Consider the following 23,798-nt stretch of genomic DNA (forward strand, 5'->3'; position numbering starts at 1 on the left):
AGAAATGAATGTTAGCATAATGCTTCTTTAGGGTGTGTGACCAGCAGGTATATTTGCTTAGTTCAATCCATGCAGTCATGGAAGCTGGTTGTACTAAAGATTACTTCTTTGAGTAGGGCAGGCATCCAGTAATGGTTCATCAAAAGCCAAAATGCCAATAGTCTGGAATCTCTCAGAACAACTAATTTGAAGAAAGTATAGCAAGCTGGCTGAAAACCTTCTGCTTCTTTTTGCTATCATAGAGTAACAGAGGGACATGGGGAAACAGCTCTCTTCATGAATAACATTTGTATCTTGCTATTCTTAGACATGATTTTTAAAAATGTATTTGGAGATGGCTTTTGTGATTTAAAATTATTAGCTTTGCCTGTAAAATTTCAGAAAAATTATGCCAAAATGAGTACTCCAACATTTAATGAGGTGATAATTTAAAAATGACTAAACTCTTCTGATTGGACTACTCCATGCTGATTTGTGGCTTCATTATAGTATTTATAGTTTCTAAATCAGGTTTTCTAATTTTCTGCAAGATGAATACTTTCGATCTTAACAGTTAATTTCTGAGGGATGGTAGAAACATCATTCACAATCTTAGTATATTTTTGTTAATACTGGCCTTCATATTAAGAGGAACTTTTATCTGCAATAGTTGAATCTTACACTTAATGTATGTCATGCGTATGAAGAACTGATCTATTTACAAGGTACCCACATCCAAATGTCAGAGTATTTCAATCAGAGTTGAGATTTTATACTCCAGTGAAAATAAATGCATGTTAGAAAAGAACGTACTATGTCAGAACCCTTTTTCCCATATTGAATTAGAGTTGGCCAGAAGCTTTGGATACAAACAGTTCTCATTCTTAGGCAGATTTTACAATTTAAGCACTTTTAAATTTTTACGTTACCTAAAGATATTAAATAACTGCTTCTGCTAAATGTATGTATGTTACTGTGATCTTCTGCTTTAATACTGTTTGTTTTTCATTTACCAAAAAAATCACCTTCTTGTAGGAGAGGATCAATGCTTAGTACAGCTATATTTGTTTATGCTGCAACATCACCAGTGAATGGATATTTTGGAGGAAGCCTTTATGCTAGACAAGGAGGTAAATTGTTTTCATGGTTCAGCATTTTCATTACATTGTTAAATGGAGAAGTTATTATTTTCTGATTTGCACGCATATAGAAGTGTCCTTATGGAGTTAGGTCATTCAGGTGGAATTCATTAAATTCTTAATAAACAGAAAATATTTCGAGTATAATTAACTTTCATATTATTTACTATTTGGTATTGGCTGCATTTTCTAATTAAAGATAGCTGAAGTCTTTGGTTAATTTAAAAGTACTAAGAGCTACAGAACTGTTAACAGTTGTATCTTATGAATTGGTTGTTATACTCTTGTATATAATTGTTTGGCTCATGACATCCAGAGATTATAATAGTCTCTCCCTCTTCTGTAACATGCTGTTAAACAGTTCATGTCATCTTCTCCAGATGTCTCCTACATAACCCTTCTCTATAGGTACTGTGGGGGTTATGTTTACTAACACGGAAAGGATGAGTATACAGTACTTAGTAGACCATTAATTGTGGATGGGGAAAACTGTTTATAGCATCTTTTAAAGAAGTTTTTTCTGCTTTCTGTTATGTGCTCTGCTTTATACTTAGCAAATTCAAAATTAGTATCAATAGGGAGCAGAAGCCCAATAAAATTGACATAACAGATTTGGACAGGCTGTCTTCAAGTGTGCCCCACTATGCCTCTGAGTTGTGACCAATTACATCCTTGCAGTCCACTAGCTTAATCCATTCCCTATGCTGCAATAAAAGAGTAATCAATATCTATTATCTTCTACAGTGCTTTAGAAAAAATATTTCTGGTAAGTTCACAAAAGAAAATTTGTATCTTTTTAGCACGGCATACTTGTTAGCGTTCAGTCTCAACTGCACTCTGATCTGAGTTTGGAGGTTAGATGTTTCTTTTCATGTGGCATGTGTATCAACCTAGCAATTTGTAGAGAAACAGATCTACATAAATTAGGGTTGCTGTTGTAAAATGTACTGTGCTATATAGTTGAGCCAGATTTGCTTTTTTTTTTTTTTCTACAGATCAAATATGTATCAAACCTTGAAATGCTGATTATGTTGGCTTATGGTGAAAATACATATGATGGTCTTGAAAAGCATATGCTAGTTTTCTGACTGTTTTTTATTTAGTGCATATTATAGATGCATCTATGGTGTATTAAATTTAAATATAGACACTACTTAAGACCATGGAAAATAAAGGGAATACAGACAGTGAAAATTCTTAAGGTATTGCCCAAGAGGGTTTTTTGAGCTCCTCAGGGAGCTCTAAACTTAGTAACAACTGCTAACAAGTGTTGCTGTTCCATTTATGCCTGAGGTTTAGAAATCGCTTTCCTTCTACCTTTTCTGCTGTTGAAGATATGAGTTCAATTTTGCTGTATATTAAATGCTGTGGCATTTTGCTTTACACCAGGGATAGCCAGTTCCTTAATGCATCCTGAATGTATGGAGTCAACTTTGTTGGGTCAAGACAACCCAGAGCAGGTGGTGCCCGAAAGCAGCTGTAGTGCTGAGTTCTCCCAGGAGCAGTGCTGAGCTCTCATGTGTTCTCAGGGTGTGAGCAGGCTCTGCACAGGGCCAGCTTTGCTTGCTCTGTCTCTACTAATCTGTAGCTTGAATATACACTTATGTTTCATGCCCTGGTTTCTTTGGCCAGCTTAGCATATGCTGTTCTTGAGCTGAAATGTTCTCATGCTGTATCCCTTTTCCTGTCTTTTCACCTGTCCTAATAAATTGATTAATGTACTGCATCTCATTAATTGCCAGGAGTCAAATGAAACTGTTAGTTGACTCTTGGCTCTTGTATTGATGTAGTATGTTCTTACTTATTTCTTTCACCTTTTGGGGGGAGAAAAGTCGTCAAACACCTAAATTCTGGTGAGCTTGCTGGTAACTTTTTAAAAAAAATACACTATCTCACCAGTCCCGTTGGAATGTCCTTTCTTACAGGAAGGCGATGGATAAAGCAGATGTTCATCGGAGCCTTCCTTATTCCAGCAATGGTGTGTGGAACTGCCTTCTTCATTAACTTCATTGCCATCTATTATCATGCTTCAAGAGCTATACCCTTTGGAACCATGGTGAGTCATTTTACTGGAGAATTTAAACACCACTGCAGACATCAAGAAAACTGTGTTTTAGTCTAAATACAATTGTGAGTCATAGCTTTAGCTTCCTAGTTAGAAATTTATTCTGGGAGGGGTATAAGGTGCTTCAAGTATAATTCATTTTAATCACAACAGCAACAGCTGCTGGATGCCCACAACAGTCTTCTCTCTGCTTAAAATGATACCTCTGCTTTGTATTCAAGCTGAGTGTTGTAACAACATAGGAAGTTAGCAACTTGAATTTTCTTCTGGATGGCCAATGCAAACCAGTTATAAGCTAAAATGCAATACAAAAGGATTCCAAGTGAAAGCTACTTCCAAATCATTGCAGTCAAGCAGGAAAAAAAAAAAAAAAAAATCAGGCAACAATACGAGATGAGACATCCTGAGGACATCTGACTTTATGAAAATGAATCACTGTTTTCACTTTGTGAAGTGGTATTTAGTATCCAGTTGTGGTCTTGTGTCTGTGTATTAACCCTGTCACTTGAAAAACAATGCTGGTTGGATCACTTTCTCATTTAATTGTGATGACTTTTCTTGTTTCTTGTGGCTTTTGTCAGGATTTTGTTTGTTGTCATGGCCCTTTCAAGCAACCTCAAATAACCCTGTGAATACAATGTAGGAAATAATCACTTAGCACTTTGGCAGAATTTCTGTTTGAGCTTGCAAGGGGTATGATTTTGAGAGCAGAATTTTTTGAAATATGCACCATAAAATTGCTTTTTCTAATTTTGTACAGTAGCGCGATTAACTTTAAAAAATGCCTTAATACAGGAAGGCTTGTTTTCAATATCTGTAGCAAATCTTGGGATTTAACATTTTTATAGCTTCCTTCTTTGCATATCAGGTTTTGTGATACGTTAAATTGTTCAGTCTATTCAGAGATGTTTGAGTAGCCTTGGATTTCTTCTTAGTTTAAATCTACCACAAAATGAAGCTTATTATCACAAGTTCTGTCTTATATATTGTATTACTTGGGATATAATAAAATTCAGTATGTGACTGAAAATACTTCTTAAGAACACATTGTTAATGAATGAATGTGATAGAAATCATAAATGGTGATAAAAAGAGGAACAATTCCCAGTTTCAGGCAAAGGCTTTCAATAATTTTTTACTGATGGAGGACTCATTACTTTACATGTACATTGCTGGTTCTAGTCACCTCCTTATTAGCAGTATTTTCAATGCATGCCTAAATACCAACTTTTTACATTGAATTTGTTGATATTATATTTAGTGGGCCTATAACAAGTTAAACATGTTTATAAACTGTTCACTTAATTTTTCTGGTGCTCTTCTTCAAGAAATTAGGCTAAAATTCTATCTTTGGATATGTTTGTATTAGTTGGTCAGTGTCCCAAAGGAATATTGTATTGGTTTTTCTTTCCTCAGCTAGCAGCCATATACAACGCTGTCATAAAAGTTTACAACATTGATCTCTGATATGTGGAAAGAGGCTCTGTTTTACTGCTGAGCAAGCATTTATGATATCACATTTCTCACTTGTATTCCCATTTGGAGGTCAGGAATGCTGAGTGAAGGGAATTCCACCTGTGCTGAAGTTTGTCTTGTAAATCTGTTCAACTGATTTGTATTTTAAGATCATGGAAACATGTACATGCAAAAGCAAATGGGAATATAAATCTTCAGGGGTCACTTAATCAGGATGTTAGGACTCTTTATACACAGTGATTTTAATGATCTCAAGGTTTTATGAAAGTGTTTGAATCATTATGACTGTGGCAATAAAACTTCAGTGGAGTTAGCAGACTTTTAGTAGGAGCAGGTTATGAATTGGAAACTTCATCAGAATAAGCAACGCTCTAATGACTTCAAATCAACTAATGAAGCTGGTTTGTGGAAGGGAATGAAAATTGTTTGTAATTGCCATGTTACGCTTCAGTTTGAAGTCCCTGGGAAGCCCTCTGGCTTTATGGATAAGATACCTTTATGTCTTTCCACCTTTGTTTTCAGCATAGAGAAGCTTCCAGAATTCTCTAGTGCAAACTTGCTGCTGCTATTTTCTTGGGGAAATAAAACCTCTGCCATCTAAATGTACTAGAACACAGAAATTACTTCCTTTACCGTGGCATGTCTTGAAACCACCCTCCTTGATTTAAGTTGCTGGCAAGAATTACCACCTCTTCTTGACTACTGTAAATCTGGAAAAAGCAGAAACTGAGTTGCTGAAAAAAGTCTCTGAGCTAAAAGGTTGCTAAGAGACTATGCTTAAATATGACATCCTGTGCTTTGTGCATTTTGCATTGCCACTTCCCAGCAAACCGCTAGGTAGTCTCTTCTCTGTGACTTAATTCCTCCCTCCAGACAGATTTTTCTATGGAATGTAGGCAAGGACAGCTGATAGTGTCAAAGCCAAGACATCCAAGCTAACACATAGTTGCTACATCTTTGATCTACATGGCATCTGCTCTTCCATACTTTGTCTTGAAATGTTCAAATTGATTGGGCTCATCAGGACCTTCATACACCTCACTGTCATTGCAGTCTGTCTTTGAACTTCAAAGCTTCATTCATCTTGTATAACTCATTCCCAATGTCTGGGATTTCCTCGAAGATGTGGCAGGGCCTGGGAAGATCCAAAGCTTGTTTCTGAAATCATTCTTCAGTCTTGGGACTCTGCCTTTAGCCCTTTTGGTGGACATATGTGCAAGCTGTCTCACCTATACTGTGACAAACATTCTGTAGTGAAATACATCATGAGCCTGAACAAAGGCTTAATCTCTTCCCTGGGATATCTTTCAGCTGCCCTTCCCTTCAAAATGCAATAAAGAATGTGACAGGTTTTATTCAAATTTGGGAGCTTTTTAAAACTTAATGGTTTAAAGCTTTCAACTCCCTAAGCATATAAAGGAGATATAAGAGTCTGGGTTTTTTCTCTCATCTCTTCCCCTTTATAGGAATGCAGTGGGTACTGTTCAATTCTTTGTTCTTTTGGAGCCCAAATTTGATGTTTGGGGTTTTTTGTTTATTATATCCTGTTACTGGTGAACACAGAGGAGTTCTGAAGGTGTTGTACACCTTGACTTACCTTCTGTTGATGTTTGTCAGTCTTTTCAGTGTATTTATCAATCATCTTTATATTTTGCTGTGTTTGAATTATACACAAAAAATGGAGCATGGATCAATTAAAAAGAATTTTAAATAATAGCAAGTGAAGTGACCTCTCCATATATGTTTGAGGAGTGTGGTGGTAGTTCTATGCAGAAACACTTACTAAGTAATGCAGAATTTCTACAGAGTACAGCATGATAGAATTTGAAGAGACCATCTTAATTCTGGCATTTCATAAGTTGTGACTGCTTACATTGTTCTGTATGTGATACATAATTTAAAGATTTCCATTAAGGCTACTATGACTAATGTAATATTCTGACTGCAGAATCCATGCAGCTTCTATTAAACTGTTTAAGATGTACCATTTTTGTTTTGTTTGAGCAGTAGGTTCCTGTGTGGCTAACGTCTCCAGTATGCATTTTTAATGATTTAATTAAATAAGGTTATGCACACTGAATTTCTCTTGGGATCGAGACTCTGGTGTTTGCATCTTTTATACCTTGTTTAAGCTAGAAAAAAGCGTTTCCTCCAACAGATAGCTTAATCCAGGCTGCAGCCATCCCTGACAGCTTTGAGTTGATATGAGTATTGGCTGCCACTGCAAAATGAGGATCTGGTAGCACCAAAGATTTTCATGCCTTGAGCCGGATAAGGAAATACACCTGGCTAATAATAGAAAAACATCTAGTTATATACATTCAGCAGGGTGCTTCCTCAGATTGTTTGAAAGTGACTGTGGAACCCTTGGTCAAAACTCTCATTTTTGCTGAAAATAGACACAGCTTAATGCTTCTGCCTAAATTTTCAACAGTTCAATTTATTATCTAAAGCAGCACCCTAGATTAACAACTTTGTTGTAATAAAATTAATAACACTTTATTTTGAAGCCTTCTATTCTTTTCTTGTTCTGTGTAATGTTTGGCCAGATGATGTGCAGAAAGCTGTTTCACTGTACAGATTCAGTAACCTCTGTATGGGGGGAGAGTCTCATGACTGAGTGCAGTTTTCATAGCTGACAGGAAAGATCAAGCTGCTGCTTTGACAGTTAATTTTTATTGCTTTTCTCCCTTGTGCATTAAGCAGTCAAGGCACCATAGCCTGCCAGTAGCTGTTTAATATTAGATATGCTCATAAAAATTTTAATTATCACCTTTGAATGAAGTTTAATCTACAGTTGTCAGAAAATATGAAACACATGGCCCTAGAACATAAATTATATCCCTCTTGGCAATGTTTCCTTTCAAATAAGGAAAACTGAATTCTGCACGTTGAGTCAAGGGCAGTAGAATATTCTTTCCCCACAAAACAAAACAAAAAGGGGTTAGAAAGAATGCAGGCTTAGTGAGGTTGACAGTCTCTTCTATGGCAACTAAAACCTGCAAACTAAATCAGATGCTTGTGTATAAATAAGATATTTTGTGCAACAGAAATGCAACAGTCAAAATAGGTATGTTTTAATGTACTGGCTTGGTAGAAAAACTCTTGTAATTTGTCTTCAGTAATATGGACTATGGAGAATGTGTACTTGTTTGCTTGATGGAAAACTGGGTTTGTAGATGTAGTAGATTCGCCTGTTTGCATAATTTGTGCTTTCTGAAGTAGTAGGTAAAACAGTTCTCTCAATTTCTCTTGGCTGATGTTACAGCAGTACTCCTCTTAAAAGGCTCATGAAGACCTAACTTTCTTATCTCTGCCTGTCATGCAACAGCTATTATTGGTGTTTGGTTTTTTTAGTATGTTACCAGTGACCTCTGTAGAGAGGTGCTTCTGCAGGAGGGCAGAGCCCCTACGTGTGTTGATCCTGCCTTCGTTCCTCTTACCATTTGGAATGGTGAAATGGAAGCCAGTAAATGTCTGAGCTGCTTTTGCCATTGTAATCTTATTCTCTGAAACCTTTGAGGTAGAAATCTCATAACTTCATCTCTTTTTCAGTTAAGATGCTCGTGTACCCCATTGCCCTGTGTTTGCTTCAGTTTGGGTGTAAGCTCTCTAGGTTCAGACATTGCCCAGCCTGCATCATCACTGCCCTTGCCATCTGTGGCAACAGGCACTACCTGCTCAGTTTGGGAAGGAAGCAGTGTCTTCACCTCAGATCTGAAATTAAGAGGAACATGCCTTGTGGACACATATTTAGCTAACGGTCATAAGAGCATTCCAGACGCCTTTAGAAGACCTTGAACAGAATAAACAAGAAGACAAAAAAAGAAAGATGCCAATTAGAAGAACACAGGTGCCCATTCCACGATAAAGAGAACTTGGCACAAAGAACCTCAGTTCAGCAGTTTATCTTAACCAATTAGACTGAGACAAGTTTCGCATGTTTTAGTTGGTATAACCAATTATGTTCTATGTTTATGTGCGTGTACAGAGTTAGTATAACCAATTATATCGTTATGCGTGTGTACAGTGTTGATATAACCAATCATATTTTATGTTTGTACACGTGTACAGTGACTTTGCAGAATATGCGACTATAAGTATGTGTGTGTTTTAGCAATAAAGGGTCGTCTGTTGTCTACTCTCAAGATTACAGACATCTGTCTACTTCAATCTCCTCAATGCCTGAGAAGGCAGAAGCTAGAAAAGCCAGCTATCTCCAGTCATCTCTCACATCCAGAGAAGGCTATTTCTGCCAAGAATGAAGAAAGTAGTTTTCAGCAAGCATCAGTCTGAGCAGGTAGACTACCATGGAGACAGACAGCGAGTTGAAAGTGAGAAAGAAGATGCGTGTGTGTGCTGATTCTAACCAGCACTGGTTGTGTTGGTCAACCTACTAAGACCAGGGCGGGGTTATCTCAGAAGACAGAACATTCACATCTTTACCAGCTTGGACAGCTTATCAGAGGCAGGTGGAAGTGGGAGGCGTTCCTGAGCCTGCACTATGGTCTGTCCTTGCTTGCTTAGTTGGGCCTCCTTTGCACTACAGAATTATCTCAGATAATGTTTAGACTCCTGAATGGCTCCAGGAAAAAAGGAAAAAAGTGCTTCAATTCTAGCTGTCCTCAGAGCATAGCATAGCATTAAGACAGACAGTTCATTGTTCAACAAAACATTGACTTTACCTAATGCTGCTTACTATATTTGACTGAAGATGCTAGCTGTTCTGTCTGAAATCAGTTCATTTTTCAGCCAAACGGTTAATAGAATGGAAGATGTTGCACCATTATCAGTCATGCTTTGACTGATCTGATAATGAAACCACAAGCACTCGGATTTTCTGACGGCTGCCAATTACAAGTGTACTGGGGACAGGTTGGCAGTACTTACTGAAGCCATTATTCAAGGAACCTTGGTCTGTCTCAGCTTGTTTTATGCAGATGAACATCTTAGATTTCAAAGCTGCTGCTGAGTCAGTCTCCCAGACAATACAATAGCCAAGCCCTGCTGGAAGAAGTTGGGCCTTCTCCTTGCCCACCTGATTTGAAGCCGTTCAGCTCTGCAGTTGGTGTCACTAGAATGAGATGCTGTTGACTGCCTTTTCACATCTAGGAGTTTGCCAGCTAATCAGTGATTAGGCCTGGATGTTCCTTGCGTGGTTCCTTGTCCAAGGTTATATTCTTTCCATGTGGATTCCCTATGGTAGATGTGTTTTGCAAGATGGACGATTACAAGCTACTAAATTCTGTTCCAGGTGAGCTTGGAACCCAAGACTGTTCCTGGGCAGTTTCATTCTGCAGTAAAGCAGTGGATTCGCTTTCTACCGCTATTCCCAGTGAGGGGTAATTTCCGAGATCAAGAAATGAAGCTACAGACATCTTGATAGCTGTACTATAAAAGACAGTTGTGGCTAGATGAAGCAGTACAGATGCCCTTTCACACTGCCTGTGTCTGAGCTTTCTGCCTCAGCCAGGTTTGAAACCTACCTGCCAGAGCGCCTTGGAGCACCGTGGACAGGGGCCACCCAACACACCTGGAGGTCCTTGCCAGGCAGGAAGCAGGGCAAGCTCTTCTTGCAAATGGAAATGGTTTCAATACGGTCAGCACGGAAATTCTTTGGAGCCTGTCCAGGCCTTAGTTCTTGAAGGTCTCTTCTACCCACTGCACCTCAAACAAGCTGGGAGTTTTTGGTCAGGATTTTAGTAAATGTAGCATTCAAGATGATGTTCTTTGATGTTTCCAATGCTTTTTGACATTTTTCTCTGAAAATTCTCACCTGCTTATTTTTTTTAGACTGAGCAGTTTTCAAGGGCAGCACCTGCATCCATTAAGTGAGTTGTATATTTCTCCTGTAATTTATTCTTGGGCAATCTCAGTGTCCTACCTAAGATACTATGCTTGCTTACCTGTGTTTTTTCAAATAATGGAAGAAGATAAATGGGAGATACTAAACATGTATTAGTTGTGTAAAATCTGCTTTATTGTTGGCAAGTATAAACACTCCTTAGCTTTTCCTTATTTACCACCGAAGTTTCATATTTTAGTGGCTTATGATGTAATTCTTTAATAACCTCTCCTCAAAGATATACAGAGCAGTCTGGACAGTGCTTCTGCTTGTTGACCACCTATTTGGTGTACCCCTTCTGTGAAGCATGAAGGCTTGCTCCATCCAACCCCAGGCAATGTTTTCCATTCACATCTGGCCTAGACTGGTAATGATATACAAGTCAGTAATAGAGGGATAACCTACTGACTTTTGTCAGTTGTTGCCTTAAAGTGGTGTGATTGACTTAATGATAAGTTTGTATTGAGCTAATGTAGTGCAGCTCCTCATCTCATGAAGCGTAGCAGTTCTTGCTTTTCAGCTGCTTGCAGTAGATTTCTGTAAATATAACATATGTGAACACCCTTTATTTATCCTGGAGTAACTGCTGCTTAAACAAGTCAGTGTGTGGCTCTTAGACCTGGTCCTCTGTCCATTGTTTTGGATTAATCAGCTGCCATGGACTTTGTGTCCTGATGGAGTGAAAAAGGAGTATAGCTTCTTTGCTCAGAAGGCACCAGGGTGTACACACAGCCTTAGGCAACAGTGCTTTTAAAAGGCAGTGTTTTCATATGTTTGCATAGAGAAGGTCACAGGGTCAATATTCAGAATTATGGTTATTGCATTACAGGCAACTGTTTTGTCTTTAATTATCAATATCAAAAAGTTAACTGTCTAATGCTAATTCATTTTGTGCTAAAGAGTTATGAGTAGAGAACGTCTGGCTAAACAGTTAAATATTCCCATCTTGGAAGACAAAAATATGTTGCTTTCAAGGAATTGCAAAAGTAGAGCTACATACATATACTGGAAAAAAAAAGATGATTCATGGTAAAATTTTAGAGAGGCTGTTCCATCGGAAAGAGCTGGAACATTGGCTTGACTATGCTGCATTGTGCATAAACCTAATCTCTATATGTAAGTAGGGCTATTTTGCTTCTAAATTGTGTATCTGTGCATACATACCAATGGTCACTTGTGTCTTTGGTAGTCTGTGTTCTTAATTACATGGTTGGTGGATAATGGAGAAATTTGAACCCAAAATTTTGATTGGTAGTGTTCTAACATGGCTTTGCAGTTCTTGTTTGGTTTTCTTTTTTGGATTGGATTAAAAATTTTGCACCCAGGAATTGTAGTTTTGTATACAACTGCCTAACTGCTAGATGCTGACTCCCAGGGATAGCATACTCTGCAAAAGTTTAAGAGAAGCTGACAAAACTTTCTGTGATGAAGTACCATGAAGATTGCCATTTCATTCCTTTGCCATGTATTGAGTATAATGATTAGATGAAACCAGTAAAAAAGTCGGTAATGGTTCTGTTCTCTCAATTGATGCAAGAAAATATACTTAATAATGTTTATTAGGAAGTTTCTTAGGAAATAAATACTTCCATTTGATAAAATAGATGTATATTTCCTAATGCTTCATAACTAGGAGTATGATTCTATAGCAGTAACTACTAAGGACTAATGTATACGGAGTGGGTTCGTTATCTTCTTTTGTTATCTCATACCTGTTTTTTTTAATTATTATTTTATTTTTTGCTTACAGGTGGCAGTGTGCTGTATTTGTTTCTTTGTCATTCTTCCTTTGAACCTCGTTGGTACGATTCTTGGCCGAAATCTGTCAGGACAGCCTAATTTTCCATGTCGTGTAAATGCAGTGCCTCGCCCCATACCAGAGAAAAAATGGTAAAGACAAGCATGCATGTTAACTAGATATATTCACTTCAGTACATTTAAAAATTACTTTTTAGATGTGATCATTAAAAGTTGTTCTAGAATAACTTTATTTAAATTGAGTTGTGTCTAGAAGAACACCACTACTGACATTTCCTTAATATGATTTTTCTGTTAAATAAAAACACCAAGTGCAGTTAAAGGTTAATAGTTGTAGCAGATTTTACAGTCCTGGATCACTGATTCACATTTGGCCTGAAATGCTTTTCAGTCTCTAATATAAGAGGTATGGTCCCAACCCAGTTCTTGTATGGGTATCTTGAAACTAAACCTTTCGTCTCTAGTTAATACCTCTTACAGATTTAGGATTGAATGTGCCTTGAAGGCAGAACTGTTCTGTTTAATGTTCTCCATGTACAAGGTGAGACATATTTGCAGGGTGATGGTGGGGAGAAGCTTGCAATGCTGCTCCCAATTCTGCACTTTTGTTGATGGCAAAGAGCCTAAAATACTTCAGGTATATGGTTCGAATTGCGAATAAGCCTTTATTATTTTGAAGTGAATATAAAGGGGTGGGTGCCTAGTCTCAAAAAGTAGACTTGGGTTTTTGGAAAATCATGAATGCAGTCACTTTTTCCTATTAATTTAATTCTGAGGTGGAAGCAGCAAGCTATGGAAATTAAAATATCCTCAGAGGATTTTTTAAAGTAGATTTTTCTTGCTTTCCCTGTTCAGAGGAATGGAGCAGACAAAGTGAAGGGGGCACTGAAACGTGTATATCCAGGAAGTGCAGCACACTTAGTCTCTTGTTAGTGGTCGTGCAGCTCAGATGCTAGGATTTGATTTATATTGTGACCTGTATCTTGGGAATCTGATGGATTTTTCTGGATCAGCATGACAGATAAAAAGAAATAAGATACTTCTCTTGAAGATGATGAAATTGCACACCGTCAACTTAGACAAGTCTCCCTATAAATAATAAAAGAAGCTGCAAATTAAATCACTGGTTACTAGCCAGATTCAGCACCATTGCAAGTACTACACAGAGGTCACCTTTAGTAAGTGACAGTATCATCTACAGGTAGCTGAGTATTCATGTTTTTTGGCCGTAGGCTCATGACTCAGTATAGCATTAAAAAGAAACACTCGTTCTTAATTATATAACTATTACCCTGCAAAATTTTCTTTGTGCTTTTTGCTGTATTTGTAGCCATCAACAGCTTTGAGTTTTCACTGCCTTCGTTCAAGGCTAGTGGATGTTATGGGGTTTGATTGCTTAAGCCCTTTTTGGGCAAGAGAGATTCTTTCCATAGGCTTTAAGGCTGGTTAGATGCTTAACCTTATGCCTGTAGGTGATAGGCATGAGACTTACGTTTTGTTTCAGCTTTCCCCAAGAATAACTCCTCCTATCCATATACATGACACCCTTGGGGGAATCTTCTTTCTAATGTGCTGGTATGAGGCAGAAATGTTCTTGTTAGCATGCCTTTTAAATAATTCTCTATGCTATATTAATTACCTGGTTATATGTCTTAATATGTTTATAAATGAAAGATTAAAGTTGTCCCTAAACTAATCTTAATATCTTTCAGGTTCATGGAACCAGCTGTTATTGTTTGCCTAGGTGGAATCCTCCCTTTTGGATCAATTTTTATTGAAATGTGAGTATGTCAGCTATTTGCCAATTTGATAAAAAAGTATGATAATTTAAGTTCAATTACAATATCATCTGCATATTTTGTTTACTCTCTTCAGGTATTTCATTTTTACTTCATTCTGGGCTTACAAGATCTACTATGTTTATGGCTTTATGATGTTGGTTCTGGTTATCCTCTGCATTGTGACAGTTTGTGTGACTATCGTTTGTACGTATTTCCTGCTAAACGCAGAGGATTATAGGTGGTAAGTATTGCATTATTTGCATAGTTTACTTTTCTATAAAACTCTCACAATCTGGTTATGTTCTTCAGTCTCGATGGGTCTTTGCGAAGTGTCCCATGTCCAGATTTTAGCTGTAGGGAATAAAAGCAGTTCTTGGGTCCTTTCTGTACAGGAGCTTTCTGTGTGTATGTGCATCTGTGCATGCTTGTATGCATGTATAAAAAAAAAATGTCAAGGCACACAGGAATATGAAGCAGGATCATCACTTGGTATCAGTGGTAGCTGTTGCCATAGAAGCTTTTGTCACTTACACCAGACAATGTACACATTTAGTTAAATAAGCCTGTAGAACCAGTACACTTTATTTTCAGGGTAGGGTTTTAGCACATTGTGCATCTTCTTGGGAAGCCTTTTGGTTAGATATATGATGGACATGTGTGTTTACTTTCAGGCAATGGACAAGCTTTCTTTCTGCGGCATCAACTGCGATTTATGTTTACATGTACTCCTTTTACTACTACTTTTTCAAGACAAAGTAAGTGGTAGTTTTCGTGCTTGAATATCAAGTTACCACATTGCCAAATAAGTTTTTATCAATAAACCTGGGGAAAATACCTAGCATAAATTCCTATCTTTCTTTTTCAGGATGTATGGCTTGTTTCAAACATCATTTTACTTTGGTTATATGGCAGTATTTAGCACAGCTTTGGGAATAATGTGTGGTAAGTTTCGAATATATTAACAGTTTTCTATGAGAATTTTTCAGGCTCACGTTCCTGATTTTAGCTCTGTGGTTTTAGTGGTGGAGTGTGTAAGTCTGCAAGATGTGCTGAAAAAGCTTCCAATCTTTAAAAAGAATCTTAGAGTTATCTTGGTTTCTACCTAATATAAGAGACTTCTGTGGATTGTGTCTTCTAATTTATGTACTGTGCAGAGAATTTCACCCTGAGTGCAAGCTTGAAAGGCTCAATAGCTGGCAAGAAATTCTGCAAAGTAAATTACAAATTAAGTTGGAGTCCATGCTAGCATTTTGTTTCAGAGTTTTTACTGTTGCCCCAAGACAAGGAGCTAGGTACATGCATTGAGGCATCAATGGTATTGCAATACTGATGACGCTACCATTTGTATCTTGTGGCATGTGTATGTATGAGGGTGACCAGAACAGAAAGGGCTGACGCTTCAGGATAGCATTGGAGAAATAAGTATTGGAATATTCAGAGGCGAGGAGAGTGCAGAGTGCTCTTGTGTATAGCTGGATTTCATTGCTTTTTAAGATACTGTTTTGACAGATGTATAGAAAAAACATAGTTCTCGGCATGGAGGTCATCTGATAAAGTCAAATATACTTGTTCAGCTATTAGCTTTATTTTTATCCTTTGCTGTATGACTTTCAGAAAGTGCTACTTGGTTCTTTGGCACTTTCCTATGTTGTTATTTGCTTTTTATGTGTGATCCTTATTTAATACTTTCCTTCTTAGCAGTGAATGAATAGTCCTATAGACTCTAGTGGAAGGATTTCTTTGAGTTAGATATTTGAGACACATGATGTCTTACAGGAACTTACTTTCTGTAAAGTACACATTTCTTGATGTCCTAGGAGGGTGGGTAATTCACAACGCTTTATAAAAAGGGGAGGGAAATCATCACTTAACTGCTGAGTACCTGTTCCCCTTTTCTCTCATACAATCTCATCTTGCTTCATCAGGTTCTTGGCACATTACAAGACTTGCCTGCTGTTCTGGTAGTCTTGCAGCCATTTTTTTTTTTTTCTTTAATAGGCTTATACTTTTCAGCTCTAATCTTTTCTTTTTAAAGTGCTCAGGCTGGTATTGATTAAAATGTCTATGATGCAGAAGCCAAGCTTGCCTACCAGTTTCTGTAATTAAAATGTTTTTTATAGCATGGGAAGGGAAGATTGTTGAATGCTTTCTTGTCATGGTAGGACATTACTTGATGGAATATTAGAGTAAAATCCAAATTTATTCAAAATCAGAAAATAGTTTAACACATTAAACTTTATTTCCACAGCTCTGTTGAGATTTCTTTTTGTCTTTTTAAGTGTGTTGGAAGAGAAGCTGTGAGATTCCTTTTTACTGAGAACTCCCATTTTCAGCATGTGGAGGGAAGAAAAAAATCCCCTGTCAAAAAGCATTTGTCTAGGGAACTTGCTGCCATTGAGGTCTAACAAAGGCATTTGTGTTAAAGAATTGTGCAGTGTGCGTGCTACTGACTGTATGTCTCCTGTGAAAATTGTGTAGGGCTGTGCTTTGGAGGCTCACACGAATGGGCGTGTTCACACAGTTGGATATGAGACAAACTAGTTAGGGTCCAAAGCAGCCACAGGGAAACTCTGTAGGCTTGTATCATCCAGCTCTGGGTTGAGTGCCCCTGACAATGCCTGGTGAACTCAAATCCCACATGATATGCAATGCTTTGATGCACAAAGTCTGCTGCCCTCTGTAGAGCATCTCAGTTCTGGGACTGGACAGTAGGGAGCCCATGAGAACTTCCAAACCTTTTGAGCTCCTCGTGTTTCCTTCTTAGTGACAGAAAAGAATAAAACTTATTCCCCAACTCAGTAGATGGCTTAGGAGCTAGGTTGTATAGAAAGGCCTCTTGCAATACCACACTTCAGCACCCAGATAAATACTGTAAGTATGATTGAAGGGCTTTTTAAAAAAAATCTGTGCTTACAAAGTCACAACTGTAGCAAGTGTTAATTGGTTTGAAGTAATAGATGGGAATTAATCTCCTTCTGTTTTGTGGTTGCTCTTCCTCACTATTTGGATTTTTCTCTTTATTTAAAAGCTTGTTTTTCTGCTGAAATATGCTTGCAGTCTATTCCTGCTAAATCTGCATAGGCCATAACCAAGTTATAAATATAATCTGATAAGGTGTTTAATAAGTAAATAAAATCATTCCCTTTACTATGGACTTTTTTTATTCAAATAAACCAACTGTCCTGCATTTGTTTCAGGAGGACATTTAGTTGTCATTGTCTAGGGTTTCCCGCTCCCCATCCCACGTTTTATTCAATGCCTGTGAAGTAGCCTTGAGGCTTAACCTCTGCCTTGGGTATTGGCCATTGTGGCCTTCCTGGATAAGGCTCCTGCGATTCAGGATATGTTATGATTTGTTTATGGGGTTGAGAGCTTGTGGTCTCATGTGACTGCTACTCTCTCCTCCTCCCCCTCACTTCCATCTCATGCACACATTCTCTAGATCCCAACTGAAACACAATTAATGCTTTGTTCTCCCAAATCTCTGTGATATCTGGCATCACATCACTAGAGAAACCCTCAAAGACCAAGTTCTGGAATGTATCTGAGTTTAGCAACTAAAATGGGCATTGGATCTATTGGCAGTGCCTGCTTTAACAGGCAAAACATGATAAGTCTTAAAACAGGAGTTCAGTGCTATATGTTGTCCATTTACTGCATGAGACAGAAGATGAGTTACTTGACAGGCTACAGAAGAATCTGCATGTTCTCCTCTATGACTCCAAGCTCATGTCACCTCCTCTGCACAGCCCGTGCTTGGGTTGGTCTGAATGCTGTATGGGACTCTCGTTGAACTACCAGGCCTTCCCTCTGCTGCGTCCTCAGCACACTTAATGCTTGCAAGCAGCCACCTGATCTTGTGTGTGCTGTATTTGTTTTAATCAAACTCTACTTTGTCCAAGTTAGTAATACAACTCCCCGATTGAAATGCTATGCAGCACAGAGGCTGACTCCACAGGGTCTTTACCACTCTGATAGCATTGGAATGATGTATCAGGTTTGCCTTGTGCAGATTTCCTGATTAGATATGAAAGTTGGGCTTTTGGGGGTCTAAAACCCAAAATTTTGTGAGAGTTTAATGGCTGACCTCATGAATTATCCAATCAGTCCCCAGGATTTAAAGAACTCTCCAGGTTCTGAATAACTCTGTGGTCAGCAATGCTAGCTGCAGCTCTGTACGGCCTTAATTTCTAAAGGCAAAAAAACCTTTATATTTTTATTGGAAAATGAAGTTCTGGCAGAAAACTTTTAGCATTGGTTAGGCTCTTGTATTAACGCATCTTGTACAAGTCTGGTGCATTCCAGAGCACCAAAAATGTTGTTTCATGCTTTGTTCTGGGCTTTTCTGTATTGCTTCAGGGAAGCAAAAATATCTTTTCTGTTTAGAGTCCATTCTTTACTGAGCATCTAAGCATTTTATGTTAGGAGTTCTCTTCTCTGTAGTGAATTACAGGCCCTGACTTCTCTATTCTTTTCTTCCCATATCTTATGATGTGTTATTCTGGCAATCTGACAGCAGTTGTCTCTAATTCTTGCTTGATTTTCAACTTCACTTCTAACCTGGGAATTAGCCAAACTGACTTCCACAAGGCTAACTTACTCTTATTTTGCTTGGAAGAGGTGAAGATATTCCCTGCAGATATCATAAGACAACAGTATTTCCTGAGCCTGGCAAACCTGAGGTTCTGGGTTTGACCAGGTAGGTTGCTGAATCTCTTACAGAGAAGAGGTCTTGGTCCAGTGCATTTCTTTCATTTTTCTAGATGTTCTTAGTCCTGCAGTATTTGGGGTTTAGCACAAACTGTTGCCCCTATCAAAAACCCAGTGACCTGTTCTTTTATTACTGCTGTGACAATGCATACTCTGCTCATGACTCTTACTAATTTGAAAACCACAGGTTGCAATTTCCTTTAACTACTAACTGCTACTAGTTTAATCTCTTTGTACAGACCTCCTTGGAGTTTAAGACTCCTGGGATGGGGATCTATTATTATTTGTGCCTTGTGGGAAGGGAAAAGCCATCTGCCAATAAAACACTCATCCAGAAGGCATGGAACTTATAATAAAAACCCGCCCTCCCATCCACCTTCCCTGCAGAGTGGGTGATTGTATGTTTTTTACCCTCTGTTCAGAAAAAGGGACCCAGTTATTGGCAGCAGTAGGGGGGCTGCTATATTTATCGAGGCCAAGTGAGCATGGCCTCTTGGTAAGATGGCTTAATGGATTTAGATTGCTAGACTAGGGGAGTTCTTGCCAGACATTCACTCGGAGCATGGATAATTAGAGTTTGAGAACAAGTATTGCAGGTAAATAATTTTCTGTGTGCAGAGTGCATGCTTTATGTGACTTTCTCTCTTAAAGTGTGTGTGTGTTTTATATTGCTGGCTTATTTTGATGATCAGCTCTCTAACATGTTCAACGTTTTTGGTTTATTTTGCAGGAGCTATTGGTTACATGGGAACAAGTGCCTTTGTTCGTAAAATCTACACTAATGTGAAAATTGACTAAGGAAATAAGAAAATTGAACTATGGATCAGCTCCTGTTTTCATGGAGATGAACTTGCACAACAAAAAGCGCGAGAAGAGATTTGGGTTTTAACACTGGGCACTATATGGGTCTCCATTTTGTGGATGGCTTAAAGTAACATCTATTTCATTGATCCTAGGTTCTTACTGACTGCTTTCTCCAACTGTTCACAGCAAATGCTTGGATTATATGCAGTAGGCATTACTACAGTACGTGGCTAATCTTCCCCCCTGAAAAAAAAAACAAACAAAAAACAAAAAACCTAGCTCATTAAAGATGAATAGACTAGCTCTCTTCAGTGAAGAGGACAAACGGTTTATTTAAAGCATTTGTTCCATTCAATAAAAAGAGGGAAACTTGGCTGCTAAAACTACTTGATTAGTAGTCTTCCTGGTACTTAACATTTCTAAATTATGTAAAAATGCTGTTCCAGAAAGATTACTCTTCTGATTTTTACTGCCATTGCCAGGATAGGAGGTATGTTTTATATTTTGACTCCAGGTGCTTTTTGGTTTATTTGCGATATCAACTATACCCTACACTCATTTGTTTAAAAAAATAATTTAAAAATATATAAAAAACCCATATGCATGTAATATATCAGCTGTTGTTCTAGTTGGACCAACTTCCCTTTATTTATCTTGAAAGTAATATCCAGCTACATCTTAAATCCATCCAAAGAAAATACAGTCTGAAGACGGGATGTGTTCTCTGCAATGCAATTTACTGTACAGTTAGAAAGCAAAATGTTAAATGAAGAGGATTGTTTGGTTTTTAATAAACACTTTGAGGTCTAGATTAAAACAAAACCAACATTTTAACTGAATGTCTAAAGTGATTCTCCTTTTTTCCAAGTTAGTCTTGCATATTTTTTTTTTGTTTGGGTTTGTATGAAGATTTTCCTTTAGACATTATACAAGGGGTAATAAGTGTATATAACATTAAATAATGTAACTTAGGTGTAGATCCCAAATGTATTTGGATGTACAGATTTACTACAGAGTACTTTTCTGATGATTCGGTGTAAAAATGTGTGAATTTGGGTGGCTTTTTACATCTTGCCTGCCATTGCATGAAAAGTTGGGGTTTCTTCACAATGTGTGTATGTCATGCTTTTCTGTTCTATTTCCTTTCTCAAGCTCTTACAGGAATTAAATTTGTAATTTAGAACATTTTAATTTTTGTTAATCCTATCTGGACACTTGTGTAACATCAAAAGCACAGTTGCTTTAGAGTGTTCAGAAAACTAAAATAAACTTTTCAGACAAAAAAGTTCTGATTGTGAAAATAGATGAGTTTGCAATGGAAGATGTTTGAAAAAGCAATACTGCTGAATGCCAGTTTCTGTATACAATATTAGTGTGGTTTTCAAATATCAAAACCCCATGCTTTGAATTCAGAATTTGCTTACAACTCTATTGTACAGTACAGCTCCAAAGTGGATGACCAGCCCCAAAAGATTCTTCTTGGCTGAACTGTCTGTGGAGAAATCTGTTTTATGATCCAGCTAGTGTACTGAGAAAAGTGGGGGTAAGCGTGGACTGAAATAAATGGATAAATGGGCAAATAAAGGTTAAGTCTTTCTAAGATGACTGTTAATTATGCACTGTATTTAGCTAGAAATATCCTGAATGTGTTTGTGACAGATCTGAGAGCCAGTTGGCTTGATTTTTTTTTTTTTTTTTTTTTTTAAAGGCATCTGCCACATAGGGATGTTTTCATCAGTGTGGCTGTCTGAAATAGAGCACCTGCCATGGAGAAGGCAACTTCCTGAATTTAAAAAATGAGCAAAGTATTTGTATTGATTACCACTGTATTGTCTCTATATAAAAAGTACTGATAATGCAGTAGCCACAGTGAGAAACAACCGTGCTTTGGCAGGGTCAGCTTGGAGGTTGGGGGAACTGAACTGATAGGTAATAGTGAGAAGCCATGCATACTGCTGTATATGGCTTTGGAAAAAGTATTTGAGCTTTCAGCTCTGATTTCTCTGGCCAATTTTAGCCAATCTGTCAGAAAATAATTAAGTTTTGCTTCAAGTGAATGGTTGGTGTCTGTAGCTGAACACTCTACATTTAACAGAAGACAATTTTTTTTTTGTTTTTTTAAAGTACAGGCTGATTTTAAGATGAGCTCATAAACTGGGTCAACAGTTAGTTTTCCTTTGTTCCAAAACATGGAGACTTAAAGCAAAGAAAGGGTTTTGTACTAGTTCTTGCTAGTGCATACAGCTGTGGGAAGCCCTCTTTTCATCCATGTTCTTCTAAATCTGAAGTGAGAAGCCATTATCTCCACACAATAAATACATTAAGTACTCTGCCGAGTTACAAGTTTTTTAAAGGGAATATTTTGATAATGGGTCTGTTTCTCTATTTAGAGCACTGCTATGTGATTAGTCTATCAGAAATGTCACTAAACCGTTTGTGAATTTCATTTAATCACCTTTTAATGCCACAGAATGGTGGGTTGCCTACTTGCTTTCTCTATCCTCTGGCATTATTAGCTTTTGCATATCCAGATAGGATTGTATAGCTTTTAAAGTGACATTGAAAAGATACTTACTGCACAGGCATTGCTTTTGTTTCTGCAAGCACGTTCCTCTGGAGAAGTACTGTGTTTAAATAATTGACATTTTTATACTTCCACCCTAGCACGTAAGTTGGGGGTTTGCTTTGTTTTCCCCCTTCCTTTTGGTTTCTGAGGGAGTGCAAAATGTGACCAGTTTTCAACAGCTTGTCTTTATGGTTGGTGTTTGGGGCAAGGCTATTTATTTGCCCCCCAAAAACTGTGGGTATAAGCTTGAACCATCTTGCTTAATACAGTTCAGAAACTCTCTGCTTAGATGATGTAGTCCTTCCTCTTTTATGGAAGAAATAAAGATCTTACAGCCAACACTCCTTTTTCCATGGTTGTTTCTTAGGAGTTTCTGGTTCTTGAATTCAAGTTTTTTGATAACTCTTCAGCTGTCTGCTCAGTGCTTCTCTTGCCACTTCTGGTACAGAGGCCAGCGAATTGGATAAATAGTTGTGTAGCAATAGCCAATCTTGATCAAATGCTTTAGATAAATACAATTGTAAATCTTTTCAATTGAGGCAGAGTGCATATGGAAAACACCTCTGGTACTTCATGTATGAAAAGTGGTGAATGCTGGATTGGAGATAATGGAGACTGCAAATAAACATTATATTATGCTCCTTTTTTGATGTCTTGAATGTTTTGAAGCAACAGTGTCTATTAATTCCTCTCCAGAATTACATTTCAAAGTGTGTAAAGGGCACACAATTAAATTGTTTTCTGTATGATAGTCTAGATGTACTTCTTTAACAAGTTTCAGGTTAAAAACCAAAACCCTAATATTTTTTACACTTTTGGTGCTAAAACTGGGTAAAATCAATAGCACATTCTTACCACTGTCATTGCACAAATGAAAAGGTTACATTTTGCTCTGGCTTCAGTATCACCAGCATCTAGCCAAATTTGCCCAATGAAGTATATATACACAGCTTCATTGAAGCCTGCAAAATTGTGTGAGTGCATCAGCAATTTCTCCACTGGAATGTGTCTGAAAAGTGTAAGCCAAGGAAAAACCAAGTCTACTCTCCAGTCTGTGGACAAGCAAACAATGGTTGGAGCTAGAGTTGAGGGATCCTCTTGAATTAATTCTTAACTCTGCAGCTTGTGTTTCATTTTAAGAGTTGGTTGGAACTGTAGGTTGGAGGAGGATTCCATTTTTGGATCCCTTGGATCTGTCCTAGCTAAATGCACTATGGTAGCAGCAGCCTTGTGATGGCTATTAGCACTGTTGCTGTCTAAAACAAGTGTATCTTACCAGCGCTAGCACTGAAGTCATGAAAGCCCCTGCTATTGTTGGACTTCTGTTGGAATAAAGCCGCGCTTTAAAATTTTGAAGCAGCACATTTATGGCTTGCATTCTTAAGGAGCATCTTTTGTCAAAAAAAAAAAAAAAAAAAAAAAGTTTTGGTGCCATTTGTTTTCCAAAGCCTTGCAAAGGAACGTTTGCTTTTTGCTAAATAGCTTCAGTGAGAAAATTCTCCTGATTTTCTAAGGAGCCATCTGCATGCAAGTTCTAGAAGTAGCTCCTCACATCTCTCAGTTTTATCCAAGAGGTGCTTTTTCAGTTGGGGGAAGGGCTGTTACAGTATTTACTTTTATGACTAGTTCTGTGGTTCTGAAATTTCTCCAGTTTTGGGGTTATGGCATGGCAGAG

General features: G+C 37.8%; 1 protein-coding gene across 1 annotated transcript in view; it reads left to right on the plus strand.

The window, feature by feature from the left end:
• The window catches only part of TM9SF3 (transmembrane 9 superfamily member 3), a 52,996-nt gene extending 30,235 nt beyond the window's left edge, over positions 1–22,761 (plus strand). Inside the window, exons 8-15 of the mRNA XM_030029550.2 lie at positions 1,015–1,109; positions 3,044–3,174; positions 12,255–12,394; positions 13,975–14,043; positions 14,138–14,284; positions 14,715–14,798; positions 14,909–14,985; positions 19,484–22,761. Of these exons, the coding sequence (XP_029885410.1) occupies positions 1,015–1,109; positions 3,044–3,174; positions 12,255–12,394; positions 13,975–14,043; positions 14,138–14,284; positions 14,715–14,798; positions 14,909–14,985; positions 19,484–19,551 (811 nt within the window). The 3' untranslated portion in view covers positions 19,552–22,761. The remainder of the gene's footprint in view (positions 1–1,014; positions 1,110–3,043; positions 3,175–12,254; positions 12,395–13,974; positions 14,044–14,137; positions 14,285–14,714; positions 14,799–14,908; positions 14,986–19,483) is intronic.
• Positions 22,762–23,798: the final 1,037 nt, after the last annotated feature.

The sequence above is a fragment of the Aquila chrysaetos genome, chromosome 11 (assembly GCF_900496995.4).
Source record: "Aquila chrysaetos chrysaetos chromosome 11, bAquChr1.4, whole genome shotgun sequence".
Lineage (NCBI taxonomy): Eukaryota > Metazoa > Chordata > Aves > Accipitriformes > Accipitridae > Aquila > Aquila chrysaetos.